Source organism: Hemiscyllium ocellatum, chromosome 17 (assembly GCF_020745735.1).
Source record: "Hemiscyllium ocellatum isolate sHemOce1 chromosome 17, sHemOce1.pat.X.cur, whole genome shotgun sequence".
Lineage (NCBI taxonomy): Eukaryota > Metazoa > Chordata > Chondrichthyes > Orectolobiformes > Hemiscylliidae > Hemiscyllium > Hemiscyllium ocellatum.
In genome coordinates, this window is record NC_083417.1 from 47,260,992 (window position 1) to 47,281,691 (window position 20,700).

Below are 20,700 nucleotides of genomic sequence, written 5' to 3' on the forward strand. Positions count from 1 at the left end.
AGTCCAGCTTCCTCATTTCCCCTCCCCCCACCTTATCTCAGTCCCAATCCCCGATTCAGCACTGCCCTCTTGACCTGCAATCTTTTTCCCAACCTCTCCGTCCCCACCTCCTCTCCAGCCTATCCCCCTCACCCTCCCCCTCCCCCTCACCTCCTTCCACCTATCGTATTCCCAGCGCCCTTCCCCCCACCTCGTATCTGAGCCCGCTTGGCACACCAGCCTTATTCCTGAAGAAGGGCTTATGCCTGAAACGTCGATTCTCCTGCTCCTCAGATGCTGCCTGGCCTGCTGTGTTTTTCCAGCACCACACTTTTCAACTCTAGTATATCTTAGAGTCAACCAAGCTATTGTGGTCATAGTATTGGGACAGAACTAATCAGTAAAGTCGTTTTAAGTAGCCTCGAGGTGACCAGGATTACAAGATGAAAGGATTTCCTATTCAAATTGAATAGGAAAATGGACCTAAGATTAATGTTTTAAACTTGAATAAAGGTAATTTTGGTGGTATGTAGCCAGAGATAGCTGAAGTGAGCTTGTAAAATAGATTTAAAAAGTAGGACAATAAAGATGAGGTAACAGTTGTTTATGAAAATATTTAATAAGTTTTGATAATGATTTATCCTAGCAAGAAAGAAAGATTCTTTGGGAAAGATCATCATTCATGGCTAAATCCAGAAGTTAAGGATGACATCAGATTTTAAGAACTAGCAAATAAAAATAAAACTGAAGAATGTAGAGCATGAGAGAAAGATGGTTAGTGATATAAAAGTAGATTATAAGAGTTTCCACAAGGATTTAAATAAGAAAAGTGTGACTGAGGCTCATGTGGATCCTCTAGAGAACTGGTCTGAGGAATTAATCACGGAAAACAGAGGCAATAGGCAGGTATCTTGAGTCGGTCTTCACTGTGGAAGTCTTAGAAATCTTTCCAAGGATATTGCGAAAATCAAGAGATGAATAGAAGGAAGAGACTTAAAATAATCAGATTATCAACAAAAATAAGCTGGCAAACTATTTGACCTAAAGGCTGATTAGTGCCCAGGACAAGATGATCTGCACATGTCTAAAAAGAAGTGGCTGCAAACTGATGCATCAGTTATATTCTTCCAAAAAAAGCTTTGACTCTGGAAGTGGCCCAGCAGATTGAAAAGCAATAATTGTAACATCATTAATTAAGAAAGAATGGAGACAAAGGAGAATATAGGCCAGTATTGAAGACATTGTACAGGATATTTTTTAAAAAATCAGGATGAGATTAATCAGAGTTAACATGGATTTTTGAAAGGGAATTATATTTAGTTAATTCATTAGAATTCTTCAAGTAAATAATAAGCAAAGTTGATAAAGAGGAACCGGTAGTTGTATGTTTGTGTTTTTTGAAGAAGAGCTTATGCCCGAAACGTTGAATCTCCTGTTCCTTGGATGCTGCCTGGCCTGCTGCGCTTTTCCAGCAACACATTTTCAGCTCTGTTTGTATTTCCATAAAACATTCAATAACATACCACACCTAAGGTTGCAATACAGGGCACATGATATGGGGATAACGTATTAGGATGAAGGACTGGTTAGCTAACAGAAAGCAAAGTGTATGGTTTGTCAAGTTTGTAGTTTCAAGATTATAACATTTGGAAGATCAGTGTGTGGGGCCGCAACTGTTTACAATCTATATTAGTTACTTGGATGAAGAGAAATCTACAGGAGCTTAATTTGCTGATAATTGCAAGATAGGTAGGGTGAGTATGTGGTCCAAAGGAGGTAAAGAGCCTGCAAAGTGATAAATGTAAAGTTAATGGGCAGAAACTTTATAGAAGGGTAAAATATAGAATATGTGAATGGAAGAATAAAAAGAAGCATACTATTCAAATGGTGAGAGTTAGTACTCTATGGTACTGAGGGGTCTTGATGCACTAGTACATGAATTGTAAAAAGTTATGTAGATACAGCTAGTGGTTAGGATAGCAAATACAACATCGGTGTTTGTTACAAGGGACATGAAGCGTAAAAGTTGGGAAGTTTGACTACAGATGGACAAGGTGTTGGTGAGACTACGTTGGGAGAATTATGTATATGTTTGGTTTACTTATTTGAAAATTATTAGAACTGTATGAGAAGGAATTCAGAAAGGTTCACTTGACTCATTCCTGTGATAAAGAACCTATTTATAAAGACTGGTTGTGTTTCTGCCCGTTGGAATTTAGTAGAATGAGCAACGATTGTATTGTAATATATAGGTTTCTGAAGAGACTTGATAGGATGTTTCTGCTTGTTGAAGAGACGATAAATAAATAACACAATTTAAGAGTGAGTTTTCCCTCTTAATACAGAGATGAAGAGTTTTTTTTCCCTCAGAGGGTCATAAGAATGTGGAATTGGTCCACAGCAAATTTTCTTTCCAAACCCTATTGAGAGCAAGCCCATCTTGTCTCTGCTACTACCTCTTGCTGTCAATCCCAGCCTTTTGTTTGTATCTCATCCCATGTTTGTCACCTCAAAGATCATCTACATTCGTGTTTTTGAGTTTCTTTTTGCCAAAGTCTACTGCCTTTGATCTGTCAGTTGTCGTTTTTCAGTCATAGGCTTAAGGAAAGTGACTCAGGAAATCAATGTGTATAAGATCCAGGGAGACAATCCAACATGTACAGAAGTGGGAAAGGTAGGAGAAAGACAAGAGCCAAAAACAAGCTGAATATTGAGAATTGGCTGGTCCATGACAGCCTAACACAAAAAGAGAAAAAGCCGGAATTATCTTTAACTTAAATTAAAGGTAAAACCTTTAAACACAGACCACAATTACATGAGTTTTGTTTTGATCAGTGAGAAACAGGACATCAACTAGTCAAATTAACTGAAAAATTAAATAATGTTTGTTACATTTCAAAGATACTAAATCTGAAGTTATTGGTGGTAAATTAATCTTGCATCTTATCACTGCTGCAGATGCAATTTAGAATATTTGCAAAGCTGTTATGTGAGGTTCGTGCTCTTGTTCTTTGCCATATTGACTTCCATGATATGAAAATATATGTTGGTCTCTGAAGCTGTGAACTATTACTTATTTACTCTGTTGCCCATCTGGTATAGCTTGACTTTACATTTTTTTTGTGGAATTTGCGAGCAGCTTGATGTATTTGACATCTGCATGACCGCTTCCTTGTATGTAAGAGGTGCAGTGTGCTGCAGCAACCCAGCTGTGTATATTTGTCTGTGCATCAAACTGAAGAGCAGAACTTAGCTATGACTGACGATCAAATGTGAGCAAGTTCGAAGACTCAAATGCAACTCAATATGATGTACTTTAGTTTGGGTTAGTTATTTTTCAAAGGCAGAATGTATTTCTCATTTCCTTAGAATGTATACTTTATTTTTGATTTGGAGATGCCAGTGTTGGACTGGGGTTTACAAAGTTAAAAATCACACAACACCAGGTTATAGTCCAACAGGTTTAATTGGAAGCACACTGGCTTTCGGAGCAAGGCTCCTTCATCGGAGCGTCGCTCCGAAAGCTAGTGTGCTTCCAATTAAACCTGTTGGATTATAACCTGTTGTGTGATTTTTACTTTATTTTTGTGCTCCAGTGAGCTACTGTAGTGGATTCTGGAGGAACCAAACAAGTTGGGACAGCAGCTTTCTGATTCCTTCATTTAATTGCAAATGTGCAGATGGCACATGATTTTTTGATTCTTGTTATTCCATTAATAACCTAAATACATGATTCATCTCGAGAATTTAATTTTTCATGTGTATATATGTTTGAGGGAGTGACTATTTCTTGCTATATTTATATTTTGGGTGTTAATGTAAGTAAACATTTATCTTATGATTTAAATTTACCAGAAAGCTTGCCTCAATTATGGTTAAATCACAACATTAAAACATTTTTTTATATACTCCGTCTAAAATACACATTGTAACCAAAAGGTGAGGAGCAAGGAGAAAAGTTATTCCATCATCTCTCTCCAGTTTATAACCCCCTAGCACTGATTCTATGGCACTCCACTGGAGACATCCTACCAATTTGTCCATTTTATCCCTACCACCTGCTTTCTGTCCATAAATCAATCCTCTATGCAGGAGCTCTTATCTTTTTGGGATCTTTTATGTGGTACCAAATTGAATTCCTTTTAACATTGCAAATATACTTTACATAGTGACTTCCTTCATGCACCTTACGTGTTACATCCTCAGAACATCTGATAGATTTGTCAAAAAGGATTTTACCTTTGTAAAACCATATTGACTGGTCACACTCATCCTTAATAACTGGATTCCAGCTGTTGGAGTGTGCAACTCGGCTCAAATCCTTTTCTTGATTGTTTGTTTGTTTATTTACAGAATACAGCATTACATGTGCCTGCTGCCTATTTACTCACCTAGTGTCTCAGGAGTCGTCTTCAGTTGTAAATACTGTAATGAAATCCATGTTCCACACATCCAGTTGTACCATGGAAACCAGTGTTCTCTGAGAATGTAACGTTCAGTTGTTAGAAGTTGGGAAAATTTGGCAAGGAAGCTGGAGTGTGCACCTGCCATATTCAGTTTGCCACTTGTTCTGAAAGATCCCCTTGTCGGACGTCAGGCACCAGTATCTGAGGACATGCTCTATGGGCACTGGCCATATTCTCTCCGTCTACACAGTCATTGCCATCTGACATGCCAGTTTTTAAGAACTCTTACAGGAAATCTCTGATTCAGGCAAAGTTTACTTTTGCACTTTAGTGCTGTTTTACTGGCTGGACCAGCAACTATCATTGTAATACTGAAGGTTGGACAATTTGCACCCAGGGACACATACCTGCTCAGGGACTAGACCAGACTGCGTCAGTAGGCTTTTTGCTTTCTGTTGTGATGCTCATTCATTCTGACACTATCTGGATGCTGACTGCATCTCTGCCTTTAGTTGCCTTGCTTTTTTGCACCTTGTCTCCTCAACCAGGTTCATATTACTGCTGTCTTGTGATGCCATTCAGTGCAGACTCAAGCCAAGAAGCTTGTCATCATTAGCAGAGTTGACAAGTCAAAGATAGTGTTCTCTCAGGGGGTCCTGGCACCGTAAGTCAAGAGCATCCTCTCATACCTGTCCAGGTCCTGCCAGAGGCAGCCAAAGTCGGAACATTCTCCTCATAAGGACTAATGAGCTAAATCACTGACTGATAGAATACAGCCATCTTAACTCTCCCCTCTTGCAGTCTGGTTTTTTTTCATGAAATGAGAGAGAAGTGTGTATTAAAGGAAGTGAAAATGAGTGGCACAATTTTGGTGCTGGTGGGAAAGTTCCCAGGTGACTGAGTAGGCAGCGCAGAGAGCATGCAGGATTTGTGGGGTTGGGGGTGGTTGACTGTGAGTGGAGATGATGTTGCAGGTAATCGTGAGAATGAACCATGATGGGAATACAGTCACAGAGATAGAATGAGGGCAAAGTATCAGTGAGAAGGTGGTAACACATCCCCTGTTGGAGTAGAGAAGGTCGCTCACTTTCTTCCTACAGTGCTGGGCATTCCTTCAAATGGTTGAGTGCATTTTAACCCAGGTGTTAGACCAGGCAAGCCTGCCTTGGTTTTATGGGTTCCAATGCTGGCCCTGGGGGAAGAGGAAGTTTTGTGACGCCACTACACCATCCAGTAGGTCCTTGGACGATACTTTTTACCATCTGGCATTGCTTGTCTGGGTGCACAATGGTTTTAAAATATGGCACAGATGCAAGACATATGGTGAATTCTGAGGTATCTGCTGAGCAGTGAGTTGTCTCTGGAATGGTGTTTGGTCTGATGGGAAGAAAATTGGACATCAGACATCCTCCAAAAAACTCAGCTCAGACTTAACCAAAAAAGCATAAAATTCAGAAGGAGACAGAAAGTAGACTCAAATTAAGAATGCTGACCTTTAGACATAGGAAGGAAACTGAACTGCAGGCACTCAGTATGTTAAGTCCCAATGACAGTTAAGATATCTCAGTTTTGTTAGAACTCAGGCAAGTTATATAGGAGTTTGAATACAGTTGGATTTTATTGCCAGGGCTTAAAAAGTATCCTGGGGGTTTGGTCGCTCACAAGAAACTGTGTGCCACTAATAGATCAGTAAACTTGAGAATGGGATTTGGAAGTGAAAAGCATTTGCTTGATGCACCTGAGTAAGACTAAAACTCAGGGAAAGCACAAGGGCAGTTAGAGATTGGTGAAACTGGCAGCAAACAGCTGGAATTATGCCTGTGAATAAGTACTGGAGTGCAATTTTCAGAGTCCATGGAAGTATGCACCCAGCAAAGGGGTGTGACTGAGCAGAACAGGAGCAGTCATGATACAGTTTATGACAAAACAATTCTTGAGAGGGAGTTTGAATACCACGTCAGCACAAATGATGAATTATAATCTCTCATGAAGTTTCATGAGATTTGATGACCCATTGTGACATTATAGTCTGGCAGAAAGTTATTTATACATCTGTGGAATCTATCTTGATTACAATTGCTATCCTTTGTGTGCTGTGTAGAATGTGCAATCATGATATGACACCAATGATAACCATATGTTAATTCTGGGTATTAGACCGGAATTGTGCATGTCTTGTAGATTCTATTACTGTTTCGTTGTTTAATTAAGTATTGTTGTTTGTTGAAAATCAAGTCCCCTGAATCTCATCTTTAGTCTACTTAAGAAAAAGGTTACTGGTTCCTAACCAAACAACATAATTTGGTGGTCTGGGATCATAACATTACTTATAAGTAGTCCCTTTCAGCTGTTTATCTTAGCATAATTAAAATGCCATTAACAATACTAGCCTTTAAAATGCACTGTCTCCCTAGATTATATAGCACACTTTGTTTCAATCAGCACCTTATGAACCAACACTCTTGATAATCTGGCAAAAATATTTGCCTCAAATACCTGAACTGTATTATATTATTGTGATCTCCACAATTTCCAAGTAGTCAGTTGAGAGTGCAAGTAAGAACGCTGTTTGCCAGTAAATTTTATTTAAGACAAAGTTACGTTATTATTCAGGTGATTTCTTGGAATCATAGAATTCCTCAGGCCATTGGCATGACAACTCCACACGAACCCTCCAGAGAGTATCCCACCCAGACCCATTCCCCTACCCAATTGCTCTACATTTTCCCGACTAATGCACCTAACCGATACATCCTTGAACACTATGGGCAATTTAGTATGGCCAATTCACCTAATCTGCACACCTTTGCACTGTGGGAGGAAGCCATAGCATCCAGAGGAAACCCACGCAAATGTGTGGAGAATGTGCAAACTCCACACAGACAGTTGCCTGAGGCTGGAATCGAATCTGGGTCCTTGGTGCTGTGAGGCAACAGTGCTAACCTCTGAGCCATTATGTAATAAAAAACACAGTGATGTATATAACCTCTGTTTTATGTTTCTGTTGCCTAGTGTGTGTTTTTTATATTGATTATGTGGACTTCTTGATCAACTGAAATATTTGATCATCTGGTACACTCCTGATCCCATAGTTGCTGGTTAATAAAAAGTTCGCTGGAGTTTCCAGCACTTCCATAATGGCTGATGCCAAACTGCATCATGTCTGATATAGTTCCCCTGTTTACGCACTCCATCTTGTACAACAGTATTTCAATTGGTAACTTCCAATCAACTCTGATGTTCCAGAATCCAGGAATTTTGGAAAATCATATCTAATGCACCCACTTTCTCCGCAGGTTATCTCTTTTAAGATTTTTAGGCAATAGGTCATCAGTTCTGAGAGACTTGTTGGATTTTAATCTCAGTATTTTCTCTCTGATATGAATAATTTAATTTCTTCATTTTTATTGACCCTACATTGCCCCGCTGTTTCTTGTGTGCTTTCTATTGCAAAGATGAATGCAAACTACGTGTTCAATTTTTCTGCCTTTTTTTTCTATCAAAGTGAATAACTTCACATTTAATGAATTATATTCAATATTCTAGTCCACTCAGCCTATCCAAGTCATATTATAACCTCCTTGCACCCTTCTCACAACTTAGATTCATATCTAGTTTTGTGTCATCAGCAAATTTGTAAGTCTTGCAATTAGTTCCCATTCCAAATCAATTGTATAGATTGGTCGTATAGACTTAGTGGGTGAATGGCCTTTTCTATACTGTATGATTCTATGATTGTGAACAACTATCAACTTAGCAGTGACCAATGGTAACTGGCTGCAATCATGAGAATTATCATTTATTTCTATTGTGTGTTTTCTAACTTTAAATCAATTCTTCGTACCTACTAGTATATTCTGCCCAATTCCATTTTCATTTACAAAGCTCTTGTGTGGGATCTTATCGAAAGTCTTTTGAAAATCCTAATATATCAAATCCACTGATTCTCTTTTGCCTATGCTACATGTAAGATCATCAAAAAGCTCCCAACATGTTTGTCAAACATGATTTCCCTTCCATAAATCCATGTTGACTGTGCTGAATTTTGCCTTTTGCTCCTAAATACACAGTTATTACATGTTTTAAAATAGGCTAAGGGCATGAAAAGAAAACTGAAAGAAAATTATTGTTGTATTTATATTCTGTTTCTTTTAAAAATGGACAATCTTGAAGGTCTCATAAAATGGCCAAGTCTGATTACATCATATTTCTCGAAGCTTCAGGACTCTGCATTATATTGACATTCCAACAAAGCTAACGCAAAGGATATGGTGAAGAACCATCTGTTTCTAGCCAGTTCTGGACAAAGGAAAGCATCATGACTGATTATGCTAAAATGGGTGTGATTGCTCTTACAACTACCTCATCACTTTCTTGGACCTTCATGATCTATTGAATTGCAGACCAGGCTTCAGAGGCCAAAGGGCCTACGCTTGTTCCTAATTGTTATGGTCTTGTGTAGCATAACTCTGGGGATGTAAAATAAACTGTTTAATGACCTTCCGATAAGCCCATTGAGGTGAAGATTCTGCCTTTATCACATTACTGATGGATCAGTCTCTGAATTCTTCATGAAGAGTGGATTGTTGAATGTTATGGCCATTGCAGTAGAGGTTACTGGTATCCTTATAATTGTCAGATGAACATTTGGCTTCAGGATCCATAGTTTTACAGATTGATTAAGATTATATTGTTCTGATTCCTTTTGACCATGAATAAATTGCAGTATCCATGATGGAAGAGAGTCCTTTTGTCATCTTGTTTCCTTCGTCTGGTTTGCAACACTTGGAGTGAGAGAGTGTTTTCATTGACGTGCAGTACAGGGATAACTGGGGAATGTTTCTTCAACTGTAACCTTCACAGTTAATTCTCAAACTGAGGCTGGTGTCCACAAGAATGTTCAGTGTTACTAGCACACTCTAATAAAGTTCAAAGTGGCTTTTTAACTGCTGTTCTTTTGTATCTTCAAAGGGAAAAACATAAAATATATCTGCAGTTGGACACATAATCTATGGGGGTGGCTTGCTGTTGAGCAGGAAGTTGTCAACTTATCATTGTTTTTTTAAAATCTTAAGAGATCATTCTAGTCTGTTTTGACTCTGCATCCACAAGCGTGACACTCCATGGCTGTCCCCTCCTGGTCAGCCACATCATTCACATCCATAGCCATTTTTGCACGTATCAATCCTGTTATACTAAACATGTTTTGGGCTTACAAGTTAAAAATGTCCACAGTACTTCGTAGTTTTGACACATGGTCTTAACACCTATCCAGTCTTCCTTAATTTCTTGAGTGCATGGTGTGCATGTGTATAGAATAATGAAACAATTCACCTGAGTTCTGATGGTCTTGTAAATGAACTCAGTCTTTGATTTTATCTTTAAAGAATTTGCCATAGCTATTCACTTTTCAAAAAATTGGAATCTGAAAACCAGGAAATTCAGCCTCCTCACTAAGGGATAAATGGTAGAAAGGAAGGGTTGTAAGACAATTAATGCTTTGTTATGTTAGGTTTAAGAGTAGAAAAGCAATTGTGATTTACATTCAGCCGCATTCCCTCTTTGTGACAATAAATTCTAATAATTTTCCTACTACGCTCATCGAGCTAACAGGTTTATGGTTCTCTGCTCTCCCTCTTCCTCTCTGAAATTGTTGGGTTACACTTGTTACCTTCCAGTCAGAGGGAACCTTTTCGGAAACTACAGTATTACAAAATATAACCACCCATGCATACGATAGCTCTGCTGCCACTTCAACAGTCGTGGATGAAGCTTATATGGCCTGGGTGTTTTATCAACCCTGCATTCAGCTAATGTTTCAAGTGCTACCTCTTTACTAATACTGATATCTTTTAGCTGTTTAATTACAAAAATCCTTTGGTTATCTAGCATTTGTTCCATGTAATGTGAATCAAACATACACACGAAACACTTGTTAGATTTAATTATTATATACATTTCTGGATGTTCATTATAGGAAAGATATGGAAGCTTTGGAGAAAGTGATTAACAAGAATGATTCCATGGTTGAGAAATTTCAATGATGAGGATAGATTGAAGAAGTTGAGACTGTTCTTCTTGGAGCAAAGAAGGCTAAGTGGCATTGTTGTAGAGGTTTGCAGAATCAGTGAGCTTAATAGAGTAGATAGGAAGAAACTGTTCCCGCTTGTAAAATGATCAAGAACCAGATGGTACAGATTTAAAGTGATTTGCAAATGGAGCAAGTGTGATTTGGAGGAAATAAATGGTTTCACACAGTGAATGGAATGCAGAGCCTGGAAGTTTGGTAGAGGCAAGTTCAATTAAGGCATTCAAAAAGTCATTAGATGTTCATTAAAGTAGAAGTTTTGCCATTAATGATGCAAGTTTGAACAGCCAATGTAAACATAATAGGCTGAAGAGCCTCTTGTACTCCAACACTTCTCTACATGGACCTCACTACATGAATCCTAGTATCCAAGGGTCCAAACACACCTTTACCTGAACTTTATGCAATCTCGTCTACTACATTCACTGCTCACAATATGGTCTCCATTGGGGAAATGAAGCATAGACTGGGTGATCGCTTTGCGGAACACCTATGTTCTATTTGCAAAAAAGACCCTGAACTTCCAGTTGCCTGTCACTTCAACACATCACCCTATTCCCTGGCCAATATGTCTGTTGCAGGCTTGCTGCAGTGCCCCAGCAAAGCTCAACGCAGTGGAAGAACAGTGCCTCATTTTTTCCTTGGGTCCTTGCAGTCTTCTGGACTCTATTCAGTTCAATAACTTTTGGGCTTGAGCTCTCCTGTGTCCTTACCCCAACCTCCACACATTAGGCCTTGATATCACAAAATCTGTTATTACACACAACTCATTGTTAGCCAATAACTGTCCCCATAAATAGCTATTCATCCTTCTAGCCAGATCATTATCTACTCCAACTGTTCTCTCTCTTTGGGCTCTATCCACACCTATTGTTTACTCCTTACCCCCTCCCTATCTTCTGCATACTAATATTTTCCTAGTTACCATCGGTTCTGACGAAGGGTCACTGGATGTTAACTCTGATTTCTCGCCAGAGATGCTGCCAGACCAGCTGAGCTTTTCCAGCAATTTCTGTTTTTGTTTGTGCTTAATTTATGAAGAATAATTGAACCCATTAAAGTTTAAAAGAATGACAAGTAAACATATAAAATAGGAGCAGAAGTAGACCATTTGGCTTTTTGATCCTGTTCCACTATTCAGTTCGATCATAGCCAATCTGTTTGCGTTTAGAATTTCACATTACTATTATTTTGCAATTCCCTGTCTAGCACGAATTTGGACACTTTCATCTTAAATTCAATGACCCCCACCCCCACCATCTTCTGAGGCAGAGAGTGTCAAAGTTGTACAAATCTTAAAGAAAAAAGATCATCTCATCTCTGTTCTGAAAAGATAACCCCAGTTTTAAAATACTGCCCCTAACTTTTTATTCTACCTGCGAAAATGAGCAACTTTACATTTTCCCATATTATTACTCCCAACTGCCAGATTTTGCCTATTTATTCAACCTATCTGCTGTATATCCACTTGACACATCCCTATGTCTTTTTAACAAATACTTTCCTACCTATCTGGGTGCTATCTGAAAACACAGCCACCATGCCTTCATTCTCCTCATCTAAATTGTTGATTGACTCTTAAAATTACATTTACCTTTTTTATTTGAGGCACCATTTGCTTGTTAATTCGCATGTAATTTGTAATAGTTCTGATTTATATGAAAATAAAAGCCATAAAAAAGTAAAATCTTGCTGGTAATTTCTACATCTGGGGCTCATTCAATAAATTTGGTTACATTGGTTTACAGTCTCCCCCACCCCCAAGAGGGTTATAACAAAACTAGAGTTCAATGGTCACAGTGCAGCTTAATAATCTGATTGTTTTTACATTATCAGTTTAACACCACATTCGGTGTATATATTTATATGTCCCCTCTTGATGTTTATTTTATCTCATAAAGTGATTAGGACTTCATTGTCAACATCCTTTTTACTTCTTATTTCCTGAACTATCCTCAAAATAATTAAGGAGGAATTTTAACTTTTGGATGGAAAGCCATTTGGTCATCTGGGCTGCCCAGCTGTAATCTACAATTCAATGCCTGATCCAATTTAACAGCCAAACATTATTAACATTTTGCCAGCTAGTTGTCTGCTCAAAACAGGTGTCAGACATTCAATTCAGATTTTATGAGGTAAAAGGATTTTATTCAAAGCGATATGAATAAACTTTAGTAAAAACCTTCTTTGAAAAATCAGCCAACCTCAGTTGTAGTGAGAATGATAAAATGTGGTATTGTGGCACTTTTATGACCTTAAGAAAATTTGTTGGCTTATACTGTGGATGGATTTCTTTCAAAGATTAGGAAAGAAGCAAAACTGAATATATTTTAATTCAAATACTCAGTTGTTGTTTCTCAAAGTTGTACTTAAAACATGCAGAATTAAGACTGACTGACTGAATATACGAGTCCATTCACGTCATTGTTTTAGCGCAACAATGTAGGTCAATAGAGAATTTAAGTAGCACCAAGTAAAAGTCAGTAAAGAATATGATCTAACTACCCTAGTACTGCTTTTGTATGAAAATGAGGCGATAAGCTCTACATCCTAAGGAATAAATACAAGTGTAATTTATGATTGAATTATTGCCAATAATCTGCTGTCTTAGTGTGCAGTGGAACAATCTATCCCTGTGAGAGCTATTTGCATTTTTTAACGTATATTTATACTTTAGAAGTAAAAACTTCCAACTTTGATGCACATTCCATTGTGGTGGAGTGATTATTGTGCTATATTTGATGTCTATTTGTATATTAAATGATTTCAAAAAATACTCCATTCAAGTTTTAAAATTTTTAATGAATGTTAATGGATTATGATCAAAGTAAGTATGTGTTTTGTGGATTCCATGTAGTATGTAGACATCAAAATGCTGAAGAGCTAACATCAGTCCAAAGGTCTCTCTTTCCATGGTAGAGTATTTCTTCTGATACGGGTTTATATTCTTAGGTACCCTACTGGCTTCTCTATCCCTGACTTTTTATCCTATACAAGACAGGATCCATTCCCAAATCGCTAGCATCAATTGCCATTTTGAAATATCTGGAAAATCAGCGGCGCCAACACAAGGTCATTTATTAAAATAGCCTTCACTTTCTCAAATGCTTCTTGGCCATATGCTGACAATACCACTTTTGCTTGTTTCTTTAACCAGTTATTAAAGGTACTCTATCCTAATAAAATTATAACAGAAATTTCCAGTAAAATCCACACATTCCAAAACCCTAATTTTCTCACTTAACTTTAGGACACAGAGAATTATATTAAGGCCTTCATTTTCACTATTCTTGCCCAACAGCATGGCCAAAGTAATTCATCCTTGCTTTCACAATTTCACTTTTGGCGAAATTTATCACTAGAGCAGTTAAATGTAATTGATTAAACAGGGTTTTGACCTGTCTTACAAGCTCTTTCCAAGGGCTACTATAAACTACAGCATCATCTAAATATACTTGGCAGTTATGAACCTCAGCTACAAATTGAGTCATAAGCCTCTGGAATGTAGCTGGGACACTCTTTAATCCGAGTGGCATCACCAATTTCATGTAACAAATTTGTTTAACCATTGATGTTAATGGCACTTGCCAATATCCCTTCAACAGATCAATCTTAAAAAGAATGAGACACTGCCAACTCTATCAATGCATTCACTGACTGTGGAATTGGGTACACATCTGTTTGCGAATTGCTTTCCCCTTTCGATAATCTCTAAACCATCTAATTTATCCATCTGGTTTAGGAACCAACACTTGGTGAACTCCAGTTGCTTTCAATCAAGTAGTTTATCAGCGTACATTGAATGAATATATTTCCACCTGAGCTTGTTTTTCTGGGCTTAGTTGATAAGGATGTTGTTTTATCGTCTTGACTCTCCTATGTGCAAATCATATCTAGTTAATGTAGTACATCCAGGTGGTATCTCTATAGATGACCTCATACTCTCTCAGTAGTCTGATTTTTCAGTTGTTCTTCTTTAAATATGAAAAAAAAATTATGTCTAACTCTCCAAGTATTTCAATGTTATAGGAGGTGCATTTTCATTATCTCTGTCATTTTCCACTACTCTTACCACCTTGACACTTGTTCCTCCTTATCCTCTTCCCCGCGATAATATCTTTGAAGTACATTTATATTATATAATTGATTCGTCTTCCTAAGATGACCAATATTTATTAGATAAGTCATTTTACTAACCCTCCCAGATACTACATGTAGATGACTGTAATGTTCCAGGATACAAATGCTACATGAAGGATAGAAAGGGAGGCAAGAGAGGAGGAGGAGTGGCGTTTTTGATAAAGGATAGCATTACAGCTGTACTGAGGGAGGATATTCCTGGAAATACATCCAAGGAAGTTATTTGGGTGGAATTGAGAAATAAGAAAGGGATGATCACCTTATTGGGATTGTAATATAGACCACCTAATAGTCAGGGGGAATTGAGAAACAAATTTGTGAGGAGTTCTCAGCTATTTGTAAGAATAATAGGCTGGTTACGGTAAGGGATTTTAACTTTCCAAACATTGTGTTAAGGGCTTAGATGGAGAGGAATTTGTTAAGTGTGTACAAGAACATTTTCTGATTCAGTATGTGGATGTAACTACTAGAGAAGGTGCAAAACTTGACCTACTCTTGGGAAATAAGGCAGGGCAGGTGACTGAGGTGTCAGTGGGGGAGCACTTTGGGGCCAGCGACCATAATTCTATTAGTTTTTAAATAGTGATAGAAAAGGATAGACCAGATCTAAAAGTTGAAGTTCTCAATTGGAGAAAGGCCAATTTTGACAGTATTGGGCAAGAAGTTTCAAAAGCTGATTGGGGGCAGATATTCACAGGTAAAGGGATGACTGGAAAATGGGAAGCCTTCAGAAGTGAGATAACGAGAATCCAGAGAAAGTATATTCCTGTTAGGGTGAAAGGAAAGGCTGGTAGGTATAGGGAATGCTGAATGACTAAAGAAATTGAGGGTTTGGTTAAGAAAAAGATGGAAGCATATGTTAGGTATAGACAGGATAGATCAAGTGAATTCTTTGAACAGTATAAAGGCAGTAGGAGTATACTTAAAAGGAAATCAGGAGGGCAAAAAGGGGACTTGAGATAGCTTTGGGAAATAGTGTTAAGGAGAATCCAAATGGTTTTTACAAATACATTAAGGACAAAAGTGTAACTAGGGAGAGAATTGGGTCCCTCAAAGATTAGCAAGGCAGCCTTTGTGTGGAGCCGCAGAAAATGGGGAAGATACTAAATGAGTATTTTGCATCAGTATTTACTGTGGAAAAGCATATGGAAGATATAGAATGCAGCGAAATAGATGGGGCATCTTGAAAAATGTCCATATTACAGAGGAGGAAGTGCTGAATGTTTTGAAACGCATAAAGCTGGATAAATCCCCAGGACCTGATCAGATGTACCCTAGAGCTCTGTGGAAGCTAAAGAAGTGACTGCTGGGCCTCTTGCTGAGATATTTGTATCAATCGATTGTCACAGGCGAGGGTTGCTTTTCAGACTGGAGACCTGTGACCAGTGGAGTTACACAAGGATTGGTACTGGGTCCTCTACTTTTTGTCATTTATATAAATGATTTGGATGTGAGCATAAGAGGTAGTGTTAGTAAGTTTGCAGATGACACCAAAATTTGACGTATGGTCAACAGCGAAGAAGGTCACCTCAGATTACAACAGGATCTTGATCAGATGACCCAATGGACTGAGAAGTGGCAGATAGAGTTTAATTTAGATAAATGCGAGGTGCTGCATTTTTGGGAAAACAGATCTTAGCAGGACTTATACACTTAATGGTAAGGTCCGAGGAAGTGTTGCTGATCAAAGAGACTTTGGAGTGCAAGTTCATAGCACCTTGAAAGTGGAGTTGCAGGTAGATAGGATAGTGAAGAAGATGTTTTGTATGCTTTCCTTTATTGGTCAGAGTATTGTGTGTAGGAGTTGGGAGGTCATGTTGCAGCTGTATAGGACATTGGTTAGGCCACTGTTGAAATATTGCATGCAATTCTGGTCTCCTTCCTATCGGAAAGATGTTGTGAAACTTGAAAGGGTTCAGAAAAGATTTACAAGGATGTGGCCAGGGTTAGAGGGTTTGAGCTATAGGGAGGGGCTGAACAGACTGGGGCTGTTTTCCCTGGAGTGTTGGAGGCTGAGGGGTGACCTTACAGAGATTTACAAAATTATGAGGGGCATGGATAGGATAAATAGGCAAAGTCTTTTCCCTGGCTTAGGGGAGTCCAGAACTGAAGGGCATAGGTTTATGGTGAGAGGGGAAAGATATAAAAGAGACTTAAGGGGCAATGTTTTCACGCAGATGATGGTATGTATATGGACTGAGCTGCCAGAGGAAATGGTGGAGGCTGGTACAGTTGCAACATTTAAAAGGCATTTGGATGGGTAAATGCATACGAAGGGTTTGGAGGGATATGGGCTGGATGCTGGCAGGTGGGACTAGATTGGGTTGGGATAACGGCTCGGCATGGATGGGTCTGCTTTCGTGATGTACATCTCTATGACTTTATGACTCTCTGACTGAATTTAACTTTGAGGTTCACCTTGTAAATGTAACAATATCAATTCTTCATCTCTCACTTGTAACACTCTAGTTGCTGAATGTTTATCTGCCTATTCTCTCGTTTCCATTTTCAAATTTGACTCCAGTTTACCTGTCAAATCAATCAAACTTTGTTTTGAAATTTCCTATTAGACTGTCAGTTATGACTTTGCCATTTACAGAAAATCCTTTGCTGTTTCTACTGCCATGTATTAAACATAGTACAGAATGTGCTGTTTTCCTTTGCTGTATTGTTTATGAATACCACATCCAAATCCTTGTCAGCTCTGTTTACAATCTAAATATACATTTCCGTGATTTTTTAAAACATCATGCGAGGACATATTTTCTGTTTTGAAAAGCTTGGCGCTGAAATGAGGAAGAGTTGTTTTTAAAAAAAAGTTTAAAAATGTGGCTTCAGTTTTGAGGGTATGTAACCTGACCCTGATGCCAAGCATCATATAAACAGCTGTTGAAGAAGTAGCAATTGAAGTTCAAGTTACAGAACATTTAGAGCTGAGGTGGGTGTACTGATGCACCTTTTGTTGGCAACAAGAAGTTGATTGGTCTATGAACAAGTGACTGGTTATCAGAGATGTTTTTGATGGCCAACAATTGTGTGATGAGATCTCCGATAACTGAATAGCTTGGAGCTTGTAAAAAGGTTGCAGGGAGAACGTGTTCAGTTCAGCAGCCATCTCCCTGTTATCTGCATTAAAAAATCGTATAAGCACGTAGAAAACCAATTTACCTTTCCTCTAACAGTTATCATGTGTGGTGACTTTTAACTGATAAATCAGACTATATAAGAGAACCAGCCATTTCATGTCTGCGACCATCTAATGGAAGCAACCGAAGAAAGATGACTAAAGCAATGCACTGGCCAGTAGAAGAGTCATAAAAGTCACCTCAATCACAATACATAGGGACAAATACTATTCAACTAGCTTTGCTATCCATAATATATTAAAACCTGTTTCTTTGGCTGTTTGCATGTAAGAGCAAAGTTTATAAAGGGATTAGAGTTTTAATTAGTAACATTATATGCTGATAGTCTATAATCATTTACCTGTTGCTGTAATCGAATTAATGGAAATGAATAGTAACTCTTGTTCAGTACAAAAACTTGATCGCCGCTTGTGTCAGGTAATATGAGAAACTGTACATTTTTAATAACATTTTCATCTTTTGCAACAATTCTGATCCTGCATATAGTCATTTAATCAGAACTGCACTTGAACACAAATTACTAGATAAAATGTAATCATGTAAATAATTTAAGAATGCAATACTTGGAAAGTTAAATTTTGAAGAATACAAGGACAAATGTGGAAAGTTCAAAATCAGATGTTATTTATTATCACTAATAGATTCTCATATTGCTTTGGGTATGAAATACTGATTTTATCATGAATATTGATGCCTCCCTCTGAAACAATTGCTGCCTTTGTTCCAAAACTTAGATCTAAAATGGTCATCCTATTTAATCTGTAATATCAGCATATAACTACTGTGATATAATGAACACAATGAAACCATTTCATGCAATTATCACAATACCACGCCAATAACACAATAATGTTAATAATGTTTCCCTTCTAAAATTGTTTGACTGTGTTGTGATAAAATTACTTTTGGAAGTGCTGTTGAGGCTGTTATAAGGGCTGCGTAGTGTGCATATTTTAAGAGTTGTCAATTTGCTTGACTGTGATTTCATCGTCACATTTTTCAGTGATTAAAAATAACAAAAGTTCTTTATTGATTTTCTTCAGAAATTATTCTAAGACCATGGTCCCTGAATTGATATTCTCCTGTTGTTTGGTGCAAAAAAAATAAAATTGAAAAGTCTCTGCAATAATCCATGCTTTTAAATCAACAATGTAAGGAGGTTTTAAAGGTCTGAAGCTTTGCCATAATTATTATCATCATATTATCATAAATAGTTAGAAGTTTTGCAAAAGATCATTTGTAAAAGATCACTTGTAAAACATAATTTGAAATGATAATGGGAGGAAATATTGGCTTCTTAATGTTAAAAAATGATAATGCTTTGTGTCCTTTTTGTTTGAAACTAATTTCTTCTATGGTGTACTTTTCAAACAGAGACAGAAGCTGCTAAAGGAAATTGAAGACCGAAAGCTTCCCTATTTAACACCTAGACATGTGGAGTTTGAACAACTGGTAAACCTGTTTTAAATGCTAATTGGTTCTGAAGCCATGAAAGCCCATTTAATTACTGCAAACAATTCCATCATTCCTAATAATCATACTGAGATAAAATACAAATTTGTGACTTCAAAAATCACTTCCATCTTTAATTTTAGCAAATTTAGTATAATCATGAATGAAGATATGAAGTGTCCTAAATCTACAATCTGTGGGTTCTGATAGGATTTTTGCAACACAACCATAATGTTACGAAATGAAATTCAAGGCTGAGGGGTGATCTTGTAGAGGTTTACAAAATTATGAGGGGCATGGATAGGATAAATAGAAAAAGTCTTTTCCCTGGGGTTGGGGAGTCCACTACCAGAGGGCATAGGTTTAGGGTGAGAGAGGAAAGATATAAAGGAGACCTAAGGGGCAACTTTTTCACGCAGAGGGTGGTACGTGTATGGAATGAGCTGCCAGAGGAAGTGGTGGAGGCTGGTGCAATTGCAACATATAAGAGGTATTTGGATGGGTATATGAATAGGAAGGGTTTGGAGGGATATGGGCCAGGTGCTGGCAGGTGGGATTAGATTGGGTTGGGATATCTGGTCGGCATGGACAGGGTGGACTGAAGGGTCTGTTTCCATGCTGTACATCTCTATGACTCTAAGTCTTACTATTGCAAACACCTGCCTCCTCACCACTGTCCTGTGAGTTTATTTTCAGGACTGCTGGTTATTCTGGCTTGCACACCTCATTGGAATTTGTTTTATTCAAGTCTTGATGCAAGATGCAGCATCCACTATAGCTTGCCTCCAGTAATCTGTGACTCCTATCATCTAGTAATAACTAGATCAGCCCCTCTTTGAGAATAGATCTCTCATTATTTGGCCCTGATCAAGTTGCCAAAATATTGACATTTTAATTTCTAGATGTCAGTTTTAAGAGTTCTTATTGTTTTCAGTGTACTATGAACTGCATTGCTTTTAGCTTCACAGGTATATATCCACTTGTTTAATTATTGCTACATTGTGTCAATAGATGTAAGATATATTAGTACAATTTATTACTCATAATTTTTCTGTTATTACGCAGAGATGTAATAATGATATGGTAGCAAGTATCTCCTCTATACTTTTGCTGCCAATCTGAAATGTTGCCATTGGGATTTTACTCATCTCCAGTGATTGAACTGGAGTATCGGTCTTGGATCAGTGATTGCATGCTTTTTTCTGAGTCCAGATTCAAGTCTTATTCCAGGACTTGAAAACAAAAATCTAACCTGACACTTACATATAGTACTGAAGAAGAGTGATTCTGTCAGATGTGTCATGTTTCAGATGATGTTAAACCAAGATCCTGTTTGACCTCTTAGGAATAAATGAAAAATTCTGTGACTATTCTGAAGAAGTGCACTGTACTGACTATTTTTATTTCTCAATCAGCATCACAAAAATCACATTACCCAGTTAACATTGCTTTGTGGGACCTTTCTGTGAAGAAATTGGCTGCCACATTG

The 20,700-nt window shown here is 37.8% G+C and overlaps 1 protein-coding gene across 1 annotated transcript in view; it reads left to right on the top strand.

Moving 5' to 3' along the window:
* fto (FTO alpha-ketoglutarate dependent dioxygenase) overlaps positions 1 to 20,700 on the top strand; it is a 412,244-nt gene that overhangs the window by 68,206 nt on the left and 323,338 nt on the right. Inside the window, exon 2 of the mRNA XM_060837726.1 lies at positions 19,134 to 19,211. Within this exon, the coding sequence (XP_060693709.1) occupies positions 19,134 to 19,211 (78 nt within the window). The remainder of the gene's footprint in view (positions 1 to 19,133; positions 19,212 to 20,700) is intronic.